This window comes from Rhinolophus hipposideros (genome assembly GCF_964194185.1).
Source record: "Rhinolophus hipposideros genome assembly, chromosome: 21".
Lineage (NCBI taxonomy): Eukaryota > Metazoa > Chordata > Mammalia > Chiroptera > Rhinolophidae > Rhinolophus > Rhinolophus hipposideros.
In genome coordinates, this window is record NC_138067.1 from 12,821,197 (window position 1) to 12,837,968 (window position 16,772).

General features: G+C 36.7%; 1 protein-coding gene across 3 annotated transcripts in view; it reads right to left on the reverse strand.

Moving 5' to 3' along the window:
* Window positions 1-2,815: 2,815 nt before the first annotated feature.
* The window catches only part of CDH8 (cadherin 8), a 323,156-nt gene continuing 309,199 nt past the window's right edge, over window positions 2,816-16,772 (reverse strand). For all 3 annotated transcript variants that reach the window (XM_081032901.1, XM_081032903.1, XM_081032902.1), the window contains 2 exons: window positions 6,310-6,561; window positions 2,816-4,927 (listed from right to left, as the gene is read on the reverse strand). In XM_081032901.1, coding sequence (XP_080889027.1) covers window positions 4,434-4,927; window positions 6,310-6,561 — 746 coding nt within the window. In that variant the 3' untranslated portion in view covers window positions 2,816-4,433. The remainder of the gene's footprint in view (window positions 4,928-6,309; window positions 6,562-16,772) is intronic.

Consider the following 16,772-nt stretch of genomic DNA (forward strand, 5'->3'; position numbering starts at 1 on the left):
CAAATTCAAGGTTAGAGTCAGAAAAAAACAAAACAAAAAAACCTACCATTCCAGATTTTTAGTAGCATGTGAGATTGAGAGACAAAACATAAATATAAATGAATCCCAGGTAACTTAATTGTATATATGTGTTTATGTGTATAAATAGATATGCATGTGTATACCTATATATTTTTTCTTTTCAGTGTTGATATTCATGTTTAAATTGTGCATTTATATAGCTTTTATAGTGATGCCCACTGTTACCTTATCTTTTTGACTGACAATGATGAGATTTCCGTCATGCTCAGCCTTTCCTACAGTGCCAGTGATGAGATTTTTTTGAAATCTTATTACAGGTTGCACTGCCCTGATCTCAGATGGAACTTTCAATCAAAAAGACAATCAGAAGGTTATACATTCGTGAGATTCCCTGCAAAGCCAGTGATCGCATAATACAACGTGTTGGAAGGGCCTACTTGCCACTAGTTCTTATGTGGCTATGAAGAGTAATTGGCTACTTAGCTCTCAGCACCCGCTTCCCTTCTCCAAACTACAGCACAACTCAGATCTCTGCGTCTCGGTGTGGACTCTGGCTGCTCCTAGGAGATTTCCAAGTCTCATGGAAGCACTTCTCTTATTTTAAGCATCTGATTCAACAAACTCCCAAAGACACATTTGGCTCTTTCTAAGCATTCTTGTTTCACCGACGATGCCAGTGCGTTAAAGTTTTCTTTTAGTTTATAGGCACAAAAACACTCACCCACTCTTTTTCCCCCAAAACATTTTCATTGTAAAGTTCATATCCTAGAAATCACAATCCTGTATGGCAAAGGTTAACCCTTGAATTTAGTTTCTAGCATATTTTAACTACCCGATTATATTAACTCTTAAAATAACTGTACTCCTTAAAAATTATTACGAAAACTGGCTTCAATAGTCTAGAGTATACATATGTGGATGTTTAAGACACGTTTTTGTGACTGGATTTGATCGAATAGTGGACAGAGTGGAGGTTGAATTGATCCCATGCGGTATCCAATTTCCCAGGGATGCATCATTTCCCCAGACAGGAACCTTAAATTGTGAGGTAGGCAGAGAGAGATAATCTGCCTCACTTGGCTCCAATTCAGTGCTTCATCTCCATGTACCAGAGAACTCTTGGGCAGGGAGAAGTTTCGAGAATGGAAAAGGACTAATGCTTGGGACATAGTAAATACCTACAGACACATTAAAGTGCCTGTGGACTGCACAGCATTTTATTTGAAAAATATCCACACATGTATATTTAAGACATGTCAATATTGCTGCAACAGAAAACAATGTACAGAGACAAAAATAGTGACACTGATAAAGTTAAAAATATGTACTATTTAAAGAGTTGAACATGAGCTACTAAAATCCTAAAAGTTTGGGAACCCCAGTGACCTATTTTGGTGAAGGAAGTCCTGCAAGTCTATTGTTTAAAGTATAAAGTATTTAAGTCAAGGTGTGTGAGTGTGTGTGTGTGTGTGTGTGTGTGTTTCATCATATGTTTGTTTAAATTCAGTGTACTCTAAAAGTATGGTTCAGCTCTGCTACTGTATGAACATGATGTTATTTACTTGATTCTATATTATAAAACCTTAAATGGATTTTTAAGCACAAAGTGCTAGCATGGTGGTGGCAAAGAAAATCAGCAAGAGATTTCCACTTCCATTTTCTCTTCCTGAGTAAAATGAATTTTGAGGTAAGATTTGGGCAACTGGTACACCAGACATCATCTACTTCCTATGAAAAACACTGTATAGAGATTATCCCATAGATTTTCAAGATTGAAAGACATGGATTCTACATTACTGAAAAATAGCATATTTTTTTAGACTTGTATATATCTGTAATCCATGGCACCTCATTGAGAAATATAGGAAATGAGTCTGGTATGCTAGAGATAAGTAAAGTAATAATCTCACCTTGTTTCGAATGTGTAAGATGGTTGGAATATTACTATTGATTACTATGACAACTATTATTAATAATCTACATTCACCAAGTATCTGTTTCAGGCACTGTGCCAAGTCCTGGTGTATTTTAAAGTTGCTCTGGGTAATCACTTTGAACTCAAGAACAAGCATTCAATAGCCATAGTGATAAGCACAAAGGACAAATGAACTATTCTTAGGCAACAAAAATTCAATAAGGACTCACTTAAGTCACTGGACAGCTGTAAATTCTAAGTCTAATATTCAAACCTTTTGTTTCCATCACATAGAGGTAGCCTTTAGAAGTTGATGCCTTCCTAGCCAACGTCATGTCCTTCTCAGGCAGCCCAAGCCAATGCCTAAGATGGCAGAGAAACTACAGCTTACTTTTGACCAATGAAAGACTCTTCTCACAGGCCATCTTTCACCCAGAACCCCCTATTTTGGTGGCAGATTTTTTTCCAGGACTGTATTGCAGTCCAAGACTCTCTTGCTAAATTCTGCTTTCTAATCTCTTTACTTTGACAAGTTTTTAAATGTCCATCCCTGTCTGAAGGCTTTCCCTGATCAATCCTGCTTTCTCTCTCTTTTACCTTTTACTCCTAATTCTGTTTCAGTGTCTGCTTCCAGGAGGAGCCAAGTGACACAGCTGGACTAGCCTTTATACACACTTTAATGTCCCTGTTGGTGTCTTGCTGTGTGAGCATCGCCAAGCCATTTCTCTTCTCTGGTTCTTTCTAACAAAGACTCTTACAAAGAGAAGGGATCCTGGCAACAATTTAGTGGACATTCTAGCATTCTCAATAGACTTGATGACTCTGTTCATAGGTCTTCATCCGAATGGAAAAGAAAAAATGATGACAACCAAGGTATTTATAAAAATATATTTCACAAAGTAGGAAACAATACAGGAATTTCTCTGAATACAATAAATGGAGTAAATAAACAATATTGCATTAAAGCAAAGTAGAAAATTAAAATGATCTGCATGTAGTACTTGAGTTTTATCATACATTTTCTACTTCTAAATGGCAGGTTTGCATTACAAATCGAGTACGCTCACATCTTCTAGTGCTGTTCTCTTTTGGAGTCTAAGACGTTCTGTGCATCACCATGAAAACCAGGGAGAGAAGTGCTAAAAACAGAAGCGGTAAAATTATGTACAAATCAGTTCCTGCTCTCAAAGAGTGGGGGCAACGTGAAGCATCTTTGTTGGGCAGGGCATTATGTAGGTATCTAAAAGTCTAGAGTTTAAATATTCACATCAGTCAATATATTTTCAGATGTTTGTGCTTGTAGTAAAAACACCAAATACTAGGGTTATGAACAAAATAGAAAACAGTCCAAAAGTTTCTCTGGGAAAATGCTGTTCCTGCCATCACCAGTCACAATAATACTGTCTAATCTAAAGAGACTATTCGCTCCCCTTTTGATAATATTGCCTGCCATACTCATCTCATCAAAATGTACATGTATTAAACATTCATTGTGTATATATATATATATATATGTATATTTATATAAAACAATCTAAAGGATTATTAATGGATATAATTTAGGGTTTTTTTTTCCATATAGTCCCTTAATCTAGAATTACCAACCTTAATAAATAAAAGCATTAATGGACATCAATAAAATATTTATTTCGAGAATTAAACAAATAAATTCACGCGCTAGCAATAAAACCATCTGTTTCTCGTGTAGTCCACTATGTGATATAGTTTATCTTTGTGTCCTTGTGAAAGAAGATGAAGTGGAGGGAACGAGTAATCCTGCATCCAAAAAACAAGCCTGTTTAATGGGATTTCTCTCCTCCCACCACTGATTTGGCAATCCCCACCCTGGAATGGATTACGAACATGTGAATATTTTAAGGCTCGACACAATATTTAAAGATGCTAGTCAGTCTCTGATGAGTGGGGCCAACAGTTATGTACAATGTGTGGTCACCGTACCATATATCTAGGAGGCCTCCCAAAACTCCAAAAAGTCAGAATGTACAGCCGACCAAGTATTGCTTTATCGTTTGTGGCGGGATCCTTACTGGTGAAGGGGAAAAAAAAACCCATTTGCATTTATAAAAATCCTTGCAGAACACACATATCAGCAGCAAATTCCTTGCAGGTCCATTTTTCTAAGAAAGCACCTTTTTGATTTTCATTTTTTTTTTCCTCTTTTTCAACCATTTGTCTAAAGATTAGCCAGGATCCCAATCTTTGTCTGTGGTGGTCAATAGCAAATATCCAAAGATTTCTAGACACTCCACATACTGTAATTCACACTCCACAAGATTTGGAACCTCCTAACATATACTTTTTATTATTAATTTTCTTTTTTCTTTTTTTTGGTTCAACAGTAAAATGTAGTTGAGTTGATAGATGATTGGTGCTAGACTTGCCTCTACAACAAATAGCCACATTGGTTGTATCTAAGGGGAGTGACCCTAGAATATTACAGAATGCTCGGTTCCATGGATTTACGTATAATCCACTGTCAAGTTTCTTTGTCACTTTCACCAACAGAGTACAGTTCGCCCAGTCTCTTAAAGCGGGGACCCCAGTCACTGAGGTAGTCAAAATTCTGATCTGAGTCTGACGTGGAGGACTCTAAAGAGCTCAGGGAGCCGGCCACTGACCCCCGGCCTTCGTAGCCGTAAATCTGGATGGAGTCATAGGGTGGCGCTGCGGGGTCATTATCAGCCTCGTGGAGCCGCACGTTTATAAATTCGTCCACGTCCACACCGTTCGGGACTGGAGCGAGCCCCTGCCTTGGCATAAACTGCAAATCCGGTTTAATATCCTTCCGGGGTAAAAAACCATTAATTCCGTCTGGGTTTTGTAAAGTTGCAATATCAAACGCTTCTGTGTCTTCCTCCCCTCCTCCTTCGTCATCGTAGCGAATGATGTTCTCTCGGACGTCCTCATCGTCTTTGATAATCAATGGCTCGTTTTTATGTCGCCGCAGAGTTACAAACAGCACCACGATGACTGTAGAAAAAAGCATGAAATGCCAATGAGCCCAAGTCGCGCACACGGTCGTGAGCAGCACGCCGTGCATGTTAAGAGAAAGGGGCATGATTGAAAAACGTGGGAGCTCATAGCTTCAATAACACGGACTGGGGAACGAAGCGAACACCTCTCTGAAGGACGGGCGCTGCGTTTATAGTGACTATTTTTCCAGGTTGCTTCTGTTTATTAAATGGTGATGAAGCTGGGATACAAGAATACGTTTGCATCTATTCATTGTGAAAGCTTCATTGACTATTATAAGCTCCAGAGTGAATGGCACAAAAATAGAAAACAGGGCCGGGAGCATAACTAACTTTCTGTGTATCTTGGGAGAGCCATTTAATATCCTTTGGTTCCATGCCCCTGATCTATAAAGGAAAGGGCAGAGGGGATCATCTAGTATATTTTGTGTTTTATCAGTTATTCAAGGCTCTCCCATCAAATACTGTGCATGCAGAGATGAAGTGATAGGTCAAGGTAAATGTCAAATCTGCATGGGTAACTTCTTGTCTTGTGTGAAGGCTGGAACTCTTCTACCTGGGAAGACAGTCCTGAAGGTGAGGGAAAGGAGAGGAACATGCACCCACCCAGCCAGTTCTGCCAACTCAAACTTGGGCTAATGGGATGAACTATATCAGGAAATGATGCTAAATCTAGGGCACTGAGTCAGATGGACACATGTAACAGGGAAGGTAGTACCTGACATAACCTTTATTTAAGCAGGATAAGTCTTACCTTTCCTTTTGCGTATCTTTCTACCATCGAATCTCATTTTTATAATTGGATTTTTTAATGGAAAAGTTATAAAAACCTTTCCTTAATTTGCAATTTTCATTTTCATTTGATTTTCATGTCAAGAAAAATATCGAAGGAAGACAAAGTAATTTTGAAGAAAATGGATTTTTTGTTTGCTTGTTTGTTTTTCTTTTTATCTCTCGCCACTCTATAATTGGATGGACTCACAACCCAATCTCTACATTGTTTAGATGAAAGAGTATTTTGGACCTACGTGAGGCCCTTATTGCTGCCAACTGGTGTGCATCAGCTCTGGAGGTCTTTGTAATAGATGCTGTTCTAACAACATAAAGGCCCATCCCCACTTCCACCACCATATACTGTTCCCCCTCCCCCACTTGTGATGGAATAGAAAAAGGCCCTGAATAGTCCTCTATAACTGGACATTTACTATCACACCCTTTTCCTCTTCATCTTCTCTTAGTGACCTCAAAGCTTGGAGAAATACAAGGAAGTTTCTCTTCCCCCAAAGAATGCTGGGACCTCACTAGGTCACGTTTGCTGTCCTTACAGTCATTTATGAACCAGAAAAATGGTGACCATTAGGCTATGAAGGAAATACATACCTAGCAGCAAAACGATGCAAGCTAATATGGCAATTAAGGCGCCCATGCTGAGTCCAATCGGAAGGACATAAGCTTCAACATTACAAGACTGGACAACTCCATCGCTGCTACAGCCACAGACCCGGATGGTCAGGGTGCTAGTGCTGCTCAGAGGAGGGTTCCCGCTGTCACTGATTACGATTGGCAAAAGGTAGACTTCTTGCTTCTGGCGGTTGAATCCATTATGCTTTGCCAAAATGCTGAGGGAATTATCTGGAAAAAGTGAAAATTACAATCGTTTGCATCGTTTCAAAATGGCTGCCCAAATAACACTTGTTTTTCTAGTTCGTGAATCCTCTACAAGCCTCAAGATAATCCCAACTCCACCAAACCACTCAGCCCCTCCCTGTTCCCCTCTTCCCATTTTCCCAATTGGCATGGACCAAAACATCCACACACTGACATGTCCTGTGAATCAGGCCTCAGGATAAACTAATGGAGTTTTACCATCATCTTGTAAATGTAAAAGATGTCTTCCATAAAAAATAATTTTCAAACATCCTTTCAGAAGACACAAATTATTCCAAGTCCCCATAAATAACTTTACTTTTTTTTCACTCATCCTGATAATGCTAAATTGGCTGGACAGAACTTCACCACATTTGAAAGGCATGTTTGAGAAGCTCTGTATTAAAAGACTGCATGACAATAAGGCATACAAAACCATGCACTTCATTGACTCCCACGGGTACCTAAAAAGTCATTTATGCCCTACAGCATTTATACTAAGATTTAACAAAAGTCCCATTTACTGTCAATTGGACGAGATATGCCACATATATTAGAATTTTGTAGAGAATACCTGTAGTGGTTATACAAATAAGAATAAAATGAGAAATCATAAGAGCCAGTGTTCCATTTTGCACAACTAATTATGTGGAGACACATATTGGCTATCTGAAGCAACACTTACAGAATTTAAGCAATGTTTAAGGGCATACTTCAGTTCAAAGCAAAACTGCTCAGTGAGAAGTGATTGATCCTAAGTGAGCCCTATAGTCTCAAAATTTCACCTCCAAAATGATTTTTTTGTTGTCGTTCATCTCTATGTCACGAACTATAATCATATTGGATGTATTATCAATCTATTTCCTCATTTTGATTAATGAAAGACATATATCTAATCAAAATGGGAACACTGACTGTCTCAAAATGGTTTTCCAGCCAGAAGTAAGTAAACATAATTTTGGTAAGTGTGTGCAATATTTTGGGGGCACAATGATTATTTCAGTTGGGCTTTTTCAAATATTGGCAAGTTTGCAGACCCCAGAACACTTGGCTACCTCATTGTTGCGTATTATACAGGGATTCTAAGCCGCTGTTGTCCAATTCCTGGTCATCGGAATCCTACTGCTTTCTAGAATATGCGAATATATGAACAGATATTCTCCTCAAATGACTTCAAGTAAATGTGTTAAGTCTTCTGTAACAAATAGTACTATACCAAAATTTCAAAAAAATTCCCTAAAAATAGATGTATAAATTATATTTTGCTTTGTTTAAGATTTAAGTGAACCTATAATGACTTACTAGCAGTAAGCCGTCAGACAGAAAAAAAACAAACAAAAGCAAAACACTCAGACTGAGTTAAGATTTTTTTTTCTCAATTTCTTCCTGTTGTACTTTCTTATTTAGTAATTTGAAGAGTGAAAAGAAGTCTCTAATGGAGTTAAAGAGTGATATATGAAATGATCCAGTAATGTTTATTTCCATGACCTAGAAGGAAATACCACTAAGCTAAAAGCAGGAAAACATTACCTCAAAACAGATACAGACTATATAGCAGTGTTATATTTTCAGAAAGTATGTGACAAATTTGAGTACAGTTAATTAGTGCAAGGGACATTTGTGGATGATTTCATACACCATAGTTCAAAACAGAAGATGGGAATTGTTCTTCAAGATGCAATTAATAAAATTACAATGGGGCTTTTTTCTTTTTGTGGTTGACATTATTTATGTGAGAAACTATCTTTGCATAGTCTCTCTTTAAAACAATCCATAATGATAATTTAGAAAGTGCAGCAGTAATATTACGCTTACAGAAGAAAGCTATCTCCTTTAGTACTTAGCAAAGCATCGGTGGGTCTCACATTAAACTCATACGCATATATATAGAAGGTGCTAAAAAATGTATACACATTTTAAGAAAGGAAAAAAACTATTAAAATTGTAATACTCAATATATACCAATAACAAAAGATGAATACAAGTCATGTGTATACATTTTTTTTGGCACCCCGGTATATTTATTTTTTACCACTACTGGCGTTTGCATAAGTTGCTCCCCTGCTAAGTACAGAAAATCACTGACTGAGTAAAAGTAGTCCATGAATTATTTTTGCCAAATTTTATTTTATTTGCTACTTTCAGGCAAAGTCAATCCCCTATTTGCCTATTCATTTTTTTAAAATTTTGATTGTTGTTTGTATTTATTAATGATTTAGTTGAATTATTTTATTAGGCCAAATGAAATTGGTGTTACTGTGCACATAAAACAAAACAAAACAAAACAAAACATTAAATACCAGCAGTTTCACACAGTCCAAATTCATATATTTGAAATACTTTAAAAAAAAATAACTATATGTGCAAATGTCATCTATGAAATTCTGGTTTGTTTCTTTAAAATGTCCTCTTGAGGGCTCTCTATCATGCTCCAATGATCTGTTTTCTTAATCCTACATCAATACCAAGCTTTTATGTATAAAAACTTTATAATATTTTATAATAAATCTTGATGTTTATTAGATTATTTTCCCCATTAGGTTCTTCAAGAGTATCTTGGCTATTCTTGCTCATTTGCTAATCTATAACAAATACAGGAACCAGATTATCAAGTTCCACGAAAATTTCTGTAAGAATTTAAGTAGAAATTATATTAAAGTATAAATCAATTTTGAGAGAATTGACATCTTTATGATCTTCAGTCTTCTATATGAAGATTGTGGTTTTATTATTTTCTTTAATACATGTTAATATAACATTTTCATTTTAGCTACAGATTTTTACATCTTTTGTTATATTTATTATTGGGTGCTATATATATTTTGTTGCTCTTGCAAATATTATCGTTTAAATTTATATTTTCAAATCATTGTTTCTAGTATATACAATGTTTCTAGTAAATGTTTTATATGTTGACTTTAATTCTAGTAACCTTCTAAACGTTTCTTTTTACTTATAAAAATACATCTCATGAAGGTCATCAAAATGGCGGCGTGAGGTGAGCCTCTGTAAAGCTCCCATGGAATTTACAACTAATCGGACAACAATAACTCCACAAAGGACTCCCAACACAGCAGACAAACAAGACGAACAGGCCCACTACTGAATTGACCTAAAGGTGGAAGAATCGCTGGAGCAGGGCAGAAGGGAAGGGAGAAGTGCGGAGATGGAGCCCCGAGGGCGCAGGACGTAGACCTAGCTCAGTGTTCCGAGCTCGCTGCATCCCAGAACTACCGCAGCTGCGGGAGAGGGAAGAATTTGGACTGCTAGGGCTCCACTTATGGCCCACAAGGCTGAGGGGGCAGCATATAACAAGGCTGAACCCAACGCTCCCGGCAGAAACCTCGGAGAAAAGACTGAGGGAAGAAGGCTGAAAACGGTGGTTTAAGCCCTCACTGCTGAGCAGAGAATGGAAGCCTTAGGCACTGAGACTAGCCGCCCCCTCCCTACCCTCCCAGAGCTCGCCCCGCCCCCACCTGCCCAGTGCTAGAAGCAGAACAGTAGCAGTGTCAGATCAAAAGAACAGAATATTTGCAGTTCTGAGAACTGTGGACTACAGACACAGACACGCAGACAAACTAGTTCCGGCAAAGGGGAGGGAGCTGTGGAAGCAGGACTGGCTGTGGTGGTGGTCGCCGCCATTGCTCTGGGCCACCTCTCACAACTCACCCCGCCCCTGGCCCCACCTATCTGGGCGGATCCCTGCAGGAGTAAACAGAACTGCTGAAACATACGGGCTCTGAATCTGGGGCAGAAAGTGCTTTGGAACTTCAAAACCTCTCTGCATCCCCACAGGGATGTGGCGCCCTATGACCCAGACGAACTGTTAACAGAGGAGAAGCCGTCTCCCAGGAATCCTCCATTGTGTGAGAAGCTGGAATAGTGCAGAGAAAACATAGCACTATCATGTGAGAAAGAAAAAAAAAGGCTGCAGTTGGAGAAAAAATAAAACATTCTACCAACAAGTACTGGAAAACAAAAGAAAAACCTCTTCCTATCAACTTGTTGCAGAAGCCACTACTGTAGATGTCGAGGAAGAGAAATAATAAATCAGTAATTGCCATGAATAACCAAGACAATAAGACAGCTCAGAAAGAAAGTGAAAGTCACCAGAAAAGGAACTTAAAGATATGCAAATATGTGACTTAAATGACAGAGAATTCGAGATTGCAGTTCTGAAAAAAACTCAATGAGATGCAAGAAAACAGAAAGGCAGTTTAATGAACTCAGAAACACAATCTAAGAACAACATGAGCATTTTACGAAAGAGATTGAAATTTTAAAAAAGAACCAAATACAATTTCTGGACATTAAGAACTCAATAGAAGAAATTAAGAATGAAATAACGAGCCTAGGTAGTAGAGTTGACCAGATGGAGGAAAGAATCAGTGACATCGAAACCTGGAAATTGGCTAGACTCACTAAGATAAAAAGAGAGAAGACACTAATTTAAAAAATCAGAAATGAAAAAGGGGAAGTTATCACAGACACCACAGAAATACAAAGGATCATGCAAGAATACTATGAAGGACTATATGCCACCAAATTCAATAACTTAGAAGAAATGGACAAGTTCTTAGAAACATATAGCCTTCCAAGGCTGAACCATGAAGAACTGGAAAATCTAAACAGACCGATCACCAGTAAAGAAACTGAATCAGTCATCCCAAACCTTCCCAAACACAAAAGTCCGGGACCAGATGGCTTCACTAGTGAATTCTACCAAACCTTCAAAGAGGATCTAACACCAATCCTGCTCAAACTCTTCCAAAAAATTGAAGAAGAGTCAGTACTCCCGAACTCATTTTATGAGGCCAACATTACCCTGATACCAAAACCTGGTAAGTTTTGGTAACACAAAAAAAGAAAACTGCAGACCTATATCTCTGATGAATACTGATGCAAAAATCCTAAACAAAATTTTAGCAAATCGAGTACAGCAATGCATTAAAAAGATTATTCATCATGACCAAGTGGGGTTCATCCCTGGGGCACAAGGATGGTTCAACATCCGCAAATCCATCAATGTGATACATCACATAAACAAAATAAAGGACAAAAATCATATGATTATATCAATTGATGCAGAAAAAGCATTTGACAAGATACAACATCCATTTATGATTAAAACACTTAATAAAATAGGTATAGATGGAAAATACCTTAACATAATAAAGGCCATATATGACAAACCCTCAGCTAATCTCATAATTAATGGTGAAATCTGAAGCCCTTTGCTCTACGTTCAGGAACACGACAGGGCTGTCCCCTATCACCTCTGCTTTTCAATATAGTGTTGGAAGTCCTTGTCAGAGCAATCAGGCAAGAGAAAGAATAAAAGGCATCCAAATTGGGAATGAAGAAGTTAAATTATCACTCTTGGCAGATGACATGGTGCTATATATAGAAAACTCTATATACCTATATACTATATACTAACCCTATATACTAAAGAAACCCTATATACTAAACCCTATATACTAACAAGGGAAATGTCACTTTGAAGGAGCTCAGTTTTGATTGGATTAGTCTATAAAATAAGTTAGGCTCCCTAATTGAAAACAACACAGAAATTATCTGGCAATTAGTGAAGTTTAAAACCGAGGTGTAAGCAGGGAAAGAGACAAAGAGAGACCTGCCAAAATTACCATAATTCTAGGTGACTGTGGACATACCCAAGGCTAGGATCCCCTGAGGTGAAACATCAGAGGCTTAACACCACAGAGGGGAAATACACTTCACTAGAATAATACAGCCAGTCACTAAACAAATAAACAAATAATAATAATCCCTGTGTGTCATGGGGGGGTCAATACCCAGATTTGCTATGTTATCTAAAATGTCCAATTTCCAGCAAAAGATGATTAGGTATACAAAGAAAACAGGAAACCATGACCCATAAATCAGAAAAAAATGTAAGTGAAAGAAACTGTCTATAGGAGAACCCAGATATTAGATTGAATGAAGCCTTCTACGGAGCCATTAGAAATGTGTTCAATGAACTAAAGTAAGTTATGATTAAAGAAGGAAAGGAAGGTATGATAACATACCTTGATATACATACATACCTACATACCTATATACATATGTGTGTATATATATATATATATATATATATATATATATATATATATATCACAAATGGAAGCTCTGGATGTGAAAAATACAATAACTGAAATCTAAAATTAATTAGAGTGACTAAACCATGAACCATAGATTTGAATTGGCAAAAGAAAGTATTATTGAATTTGAAAATAGATCAATAGAAAATACACAAGCTAAAGAAGAAATTTAAAAAGAAGAATGAAGAAAAAATGAACAGTGCCTCAGAAAAATGTGGAACACCATTAAGTGCACCAACAAATGTGCAGTGAGAATACCAGAGAGAGAGAAAGAAAAAAAAATTAAAAAAAAAAAATATATATATATATATGTGTGTGTGTGTGTGCGTGTGTGTGTGTGTGTGTGTGTGTATGCAGAAAACATCAAAATCTTTGAAAACAGTTTACACATTCAGAAAGCTCAACAAACTCCAAGAAGTTCAACACAGACAGATTCACAAACAGACATACCTAGTAAAAATGATGAAAGTCAAAAACAATGAGGAAATACTGAAAGCAAGAGAAAACTCTTTACTTCGAAGGGAATCTCAGTAAGAAAAACAACTGAGTTTTTATAAAAACAATAAAGGCCAGAAGAAAGTGGGATAACATATTCAAAGATTTAATGAATGAAAAAGCTTTGAACCAGGAACTATATATTCAACAAAGGCATCTTTCAAAAAAAGAATATGAAATAGAGACATTCCCAGACAACCAAGAACTGAGGGAATTTGTCACCAGCAGACATGCCTTATAATTAACACTAAAGGAAGTTCTTCAAGCTGAAAGCAAATAACCCCAGATAGTAATTCAAACATACTTTAAAAACAAAGAGCATCAGGAAAAGTAATCACCTAGTTATAAAAGACCATATAAATACACAGTTTTTATTCTTTTTTCTTTTTTAAAAAGCAATTGTATAAGTTAACATGCACATATTATTAAGCATATAATATCTAGAAATTCAAAAGTAACAGTTGCATATTCCAATATGTCACTTTCAATTATGGATAAAATGAGAAAACAGAAGACTTGAAAAATAGTATAAAGCAACTGGACCTAAGATATATCTGAAGAACACTCTACCCAACAATTACAGAATGAATATTCTTCTCAAGTATATATGGAACATTCTGCAGTGTAGACCACTAGTTAGGCCATAAAATAAATCTCAACAAATTTAAAAAATATAGAAATAATACAAAATATTTACTTCAACCACAATAGAATGAAATTGGACATTAATAACAGAAATTTGGGAAACTCACAAATATGTGGAAATTAAATAATATATTCTTCAATAACCAATGAGTCAAAGAGATCAAAATGGAAGGTAGACAATATTGTCAGACAATGTAAATAAAAATACAGCAAATCAAAATGTAAGGGATGCAGCTAAAGTTGTGCTCAGAGGGAAACTTATAGCTTTTAAATGCCTATATTACTTTTTTCTTATCTTACTAAACTAACTAGAATACTAGTAACTAGTCTGGTTGCTGTCTACTTAGCACATTTGTGTTGTACTGAAATTGAAACATATCTTAATCTCATCACCTGGTTCTCTGATACTCTCAATAGGTAAAATATTCAAATGTCTGTATTCTCTATTACTTCCTTCAGTTAGAAATTTTCCTGCTTTACCATCCTCCAAAAATGTTTTATTTATGAGCATTACATCAAGGAGGATAAATGGCTCCATTTTCAGAACACTGCTTCATACTCCACACCCATTTATTTCTGTTTGTGACTGACGATCGAGGGAAAGGTCTTGATGGGGAGTTAAAATGAACTAATAGCACCAGCGGTATTTTAAATGACAGTATTTCTAAAATAGTGGTATAGTTGAATTCTTTACTCCTTGACTAAGTAATACAAACTTTCTACTAAATAAATAGTAAAGAAGGGACCAGATAAACAGTAGGTGCATTGGCTTGCTTAGTTTCAAGTGCATAGCCTTGCTTAGTTTCAGACAGCACATTATAGCTATGTCATTATGGATGAAATTTCTTTCAAATTCTTATAACAGGTTAATAACGGAAAAAAAGTTTACTTATATTTTCAGTTTCTGTCATTTTGATTTTCCAGAGCAGTTATTAGAATTTTACTGGAAGTTGTTAGAGGCTCTCTGAAAGGCAGCCATCTTAAAATTAAACTTAGAACTTTTATGCAGTATTTTTGATATTAGAGAGGCAAATAGATACTATCAATAAAATGTGTGTATTATCTCACTAGACTGTAACCCCCTTGAGGGAGACTAGCGTTAGGCAGAGCTCTATTCCCAGCCTCTGGCACAGGACTCGGTACAGAGCAAAGATCTTCTTAATAACATTGGTCATATTGTTTAACTCACTTTTATTTGGAATGCTTTCAGTTTTATGGAACTGAACATCAAACTGATTCATTAGAAGCTGGCCAAGTACAATTAGAATTTGTCTTATGGATTGGACATTTATTTTTCTTCCCAGGCAACGGGCATGGTTTAGTCCCTGCCTAGTTCTCCAGCTTCAGGTCCTGCCACTCTCCTCTCTCTGTGTGTTCTAGCAGCCACCCTGGCCTTTTCTGAGTCACAGATCTTTTCTCCTCAGGGCTTTCATATGTGCTCTTTCCTCTGCCTGACAATCTCTCCATCCTTCCTTAGTCCTAATTTGAATTAATAATATTTATGCATTCTTCATGTGTATGCTTAAATGTCACTTCTTTGTGGATAATTTCATTCAATAGTTGTCCCGATCTCACCAGATAAATTAGTTACATAATCTTATGGAAAATTATATTTTCATCAAAACACTTATTACAAAGAAATGATATAGCAAGGGGGATTTGATAGAGACCGGGAATACAAAAATAATCTAGGAGACTTCTAAGTAACAAATAACCAATGTTAGAGGCATAATGAGTTCCAGGCAAATATTTGCTGAATAAATAAATGACTAAGTAATCATTAGCTCATGTTTACTTTCCTTACGTTATTTTGTCATAGAGAATTATATGTGGTTCAAAATAAGTCATTGAGAAAGTTCAATTTCAAGCTATTGGAAACAAAATATAGCCCGGGGTCCTAGATAGAAATTTAAGAGAAATATTGATAGTTTCCAAGTCTTTCTCTAGGCATGCTTCATATTACGTAACATGAGCGATGAACTGAGGATGGTTAAATTCAAATAGAGAAGGCTCGGAGAGGAAGAAACTTCACCTAAAATAACCAACCTATTAAGGAAGTACACACCAGAATTCTCTTTTATGGAACTGAAATTGGATGACTTGGTCCTTCATTCAGAGGGTACACATAGTCTGAATAAGTATCTCCTATTGTGAGTCTAAGAGGAATATCTTCTTTATTTATATTCAGACTTTGAATCATTTGGAGTTGAAAATCAAAGGCCCTTCTTTCATACAACATTCATATCCTTATAAAAAAAGTTTCCCTTCATAAATAAACCAGTAAGTAGTTGTGATAGACTGAATGTTTGTGTCTTCCTTCCCCCAAATTCATATGTTGAAGCCCTAACCCCCAGTGCGGTTGTATTTGGAGATGTGGCCTTTAAGGAAGTAATTAAGATTAAATGAGGTCACAAGAGTGGTTCTGATCCTATACAATTGGTGTATTTTTAAGAAGAGACCACAGAGGGCTCTATTTATACCCATGAGTGCACAAAGAAGAGGTCATGTGACTACACAGCACCATGGTAACCACCTACAAGCCACCAAGGGAATAGGTTTCAGAATGAAACATACCTTGCCTGCACCTTGATCTTAAGACTTCCTCACCTCCAGAATTGGGCGGAATAAGTTTTTGCTGTTCAAGCCACCCATTTGCAGGATATTGTTATAGAAGCCAGAGTTAACTAAAACAACTCTAGTCAACAGTTAATTCTATACACATAGTCCATGAAAAATTAAATGTCTATCTAAAGAGATAGACTGTGACTACCTGGATAGTCCTTCAATTTTATTTGCATTATTTTTCTCACAGCCATCCCTTCCTCCTTCCCTCCCTCCATCCGTCCCTCCCTCCCTCCACCTGTCCCTCTCTCCCTCCCTTCCATGTATATTTTCTTTGTATTTTTAATAAAACAAGAATGGTGATTAGTATTG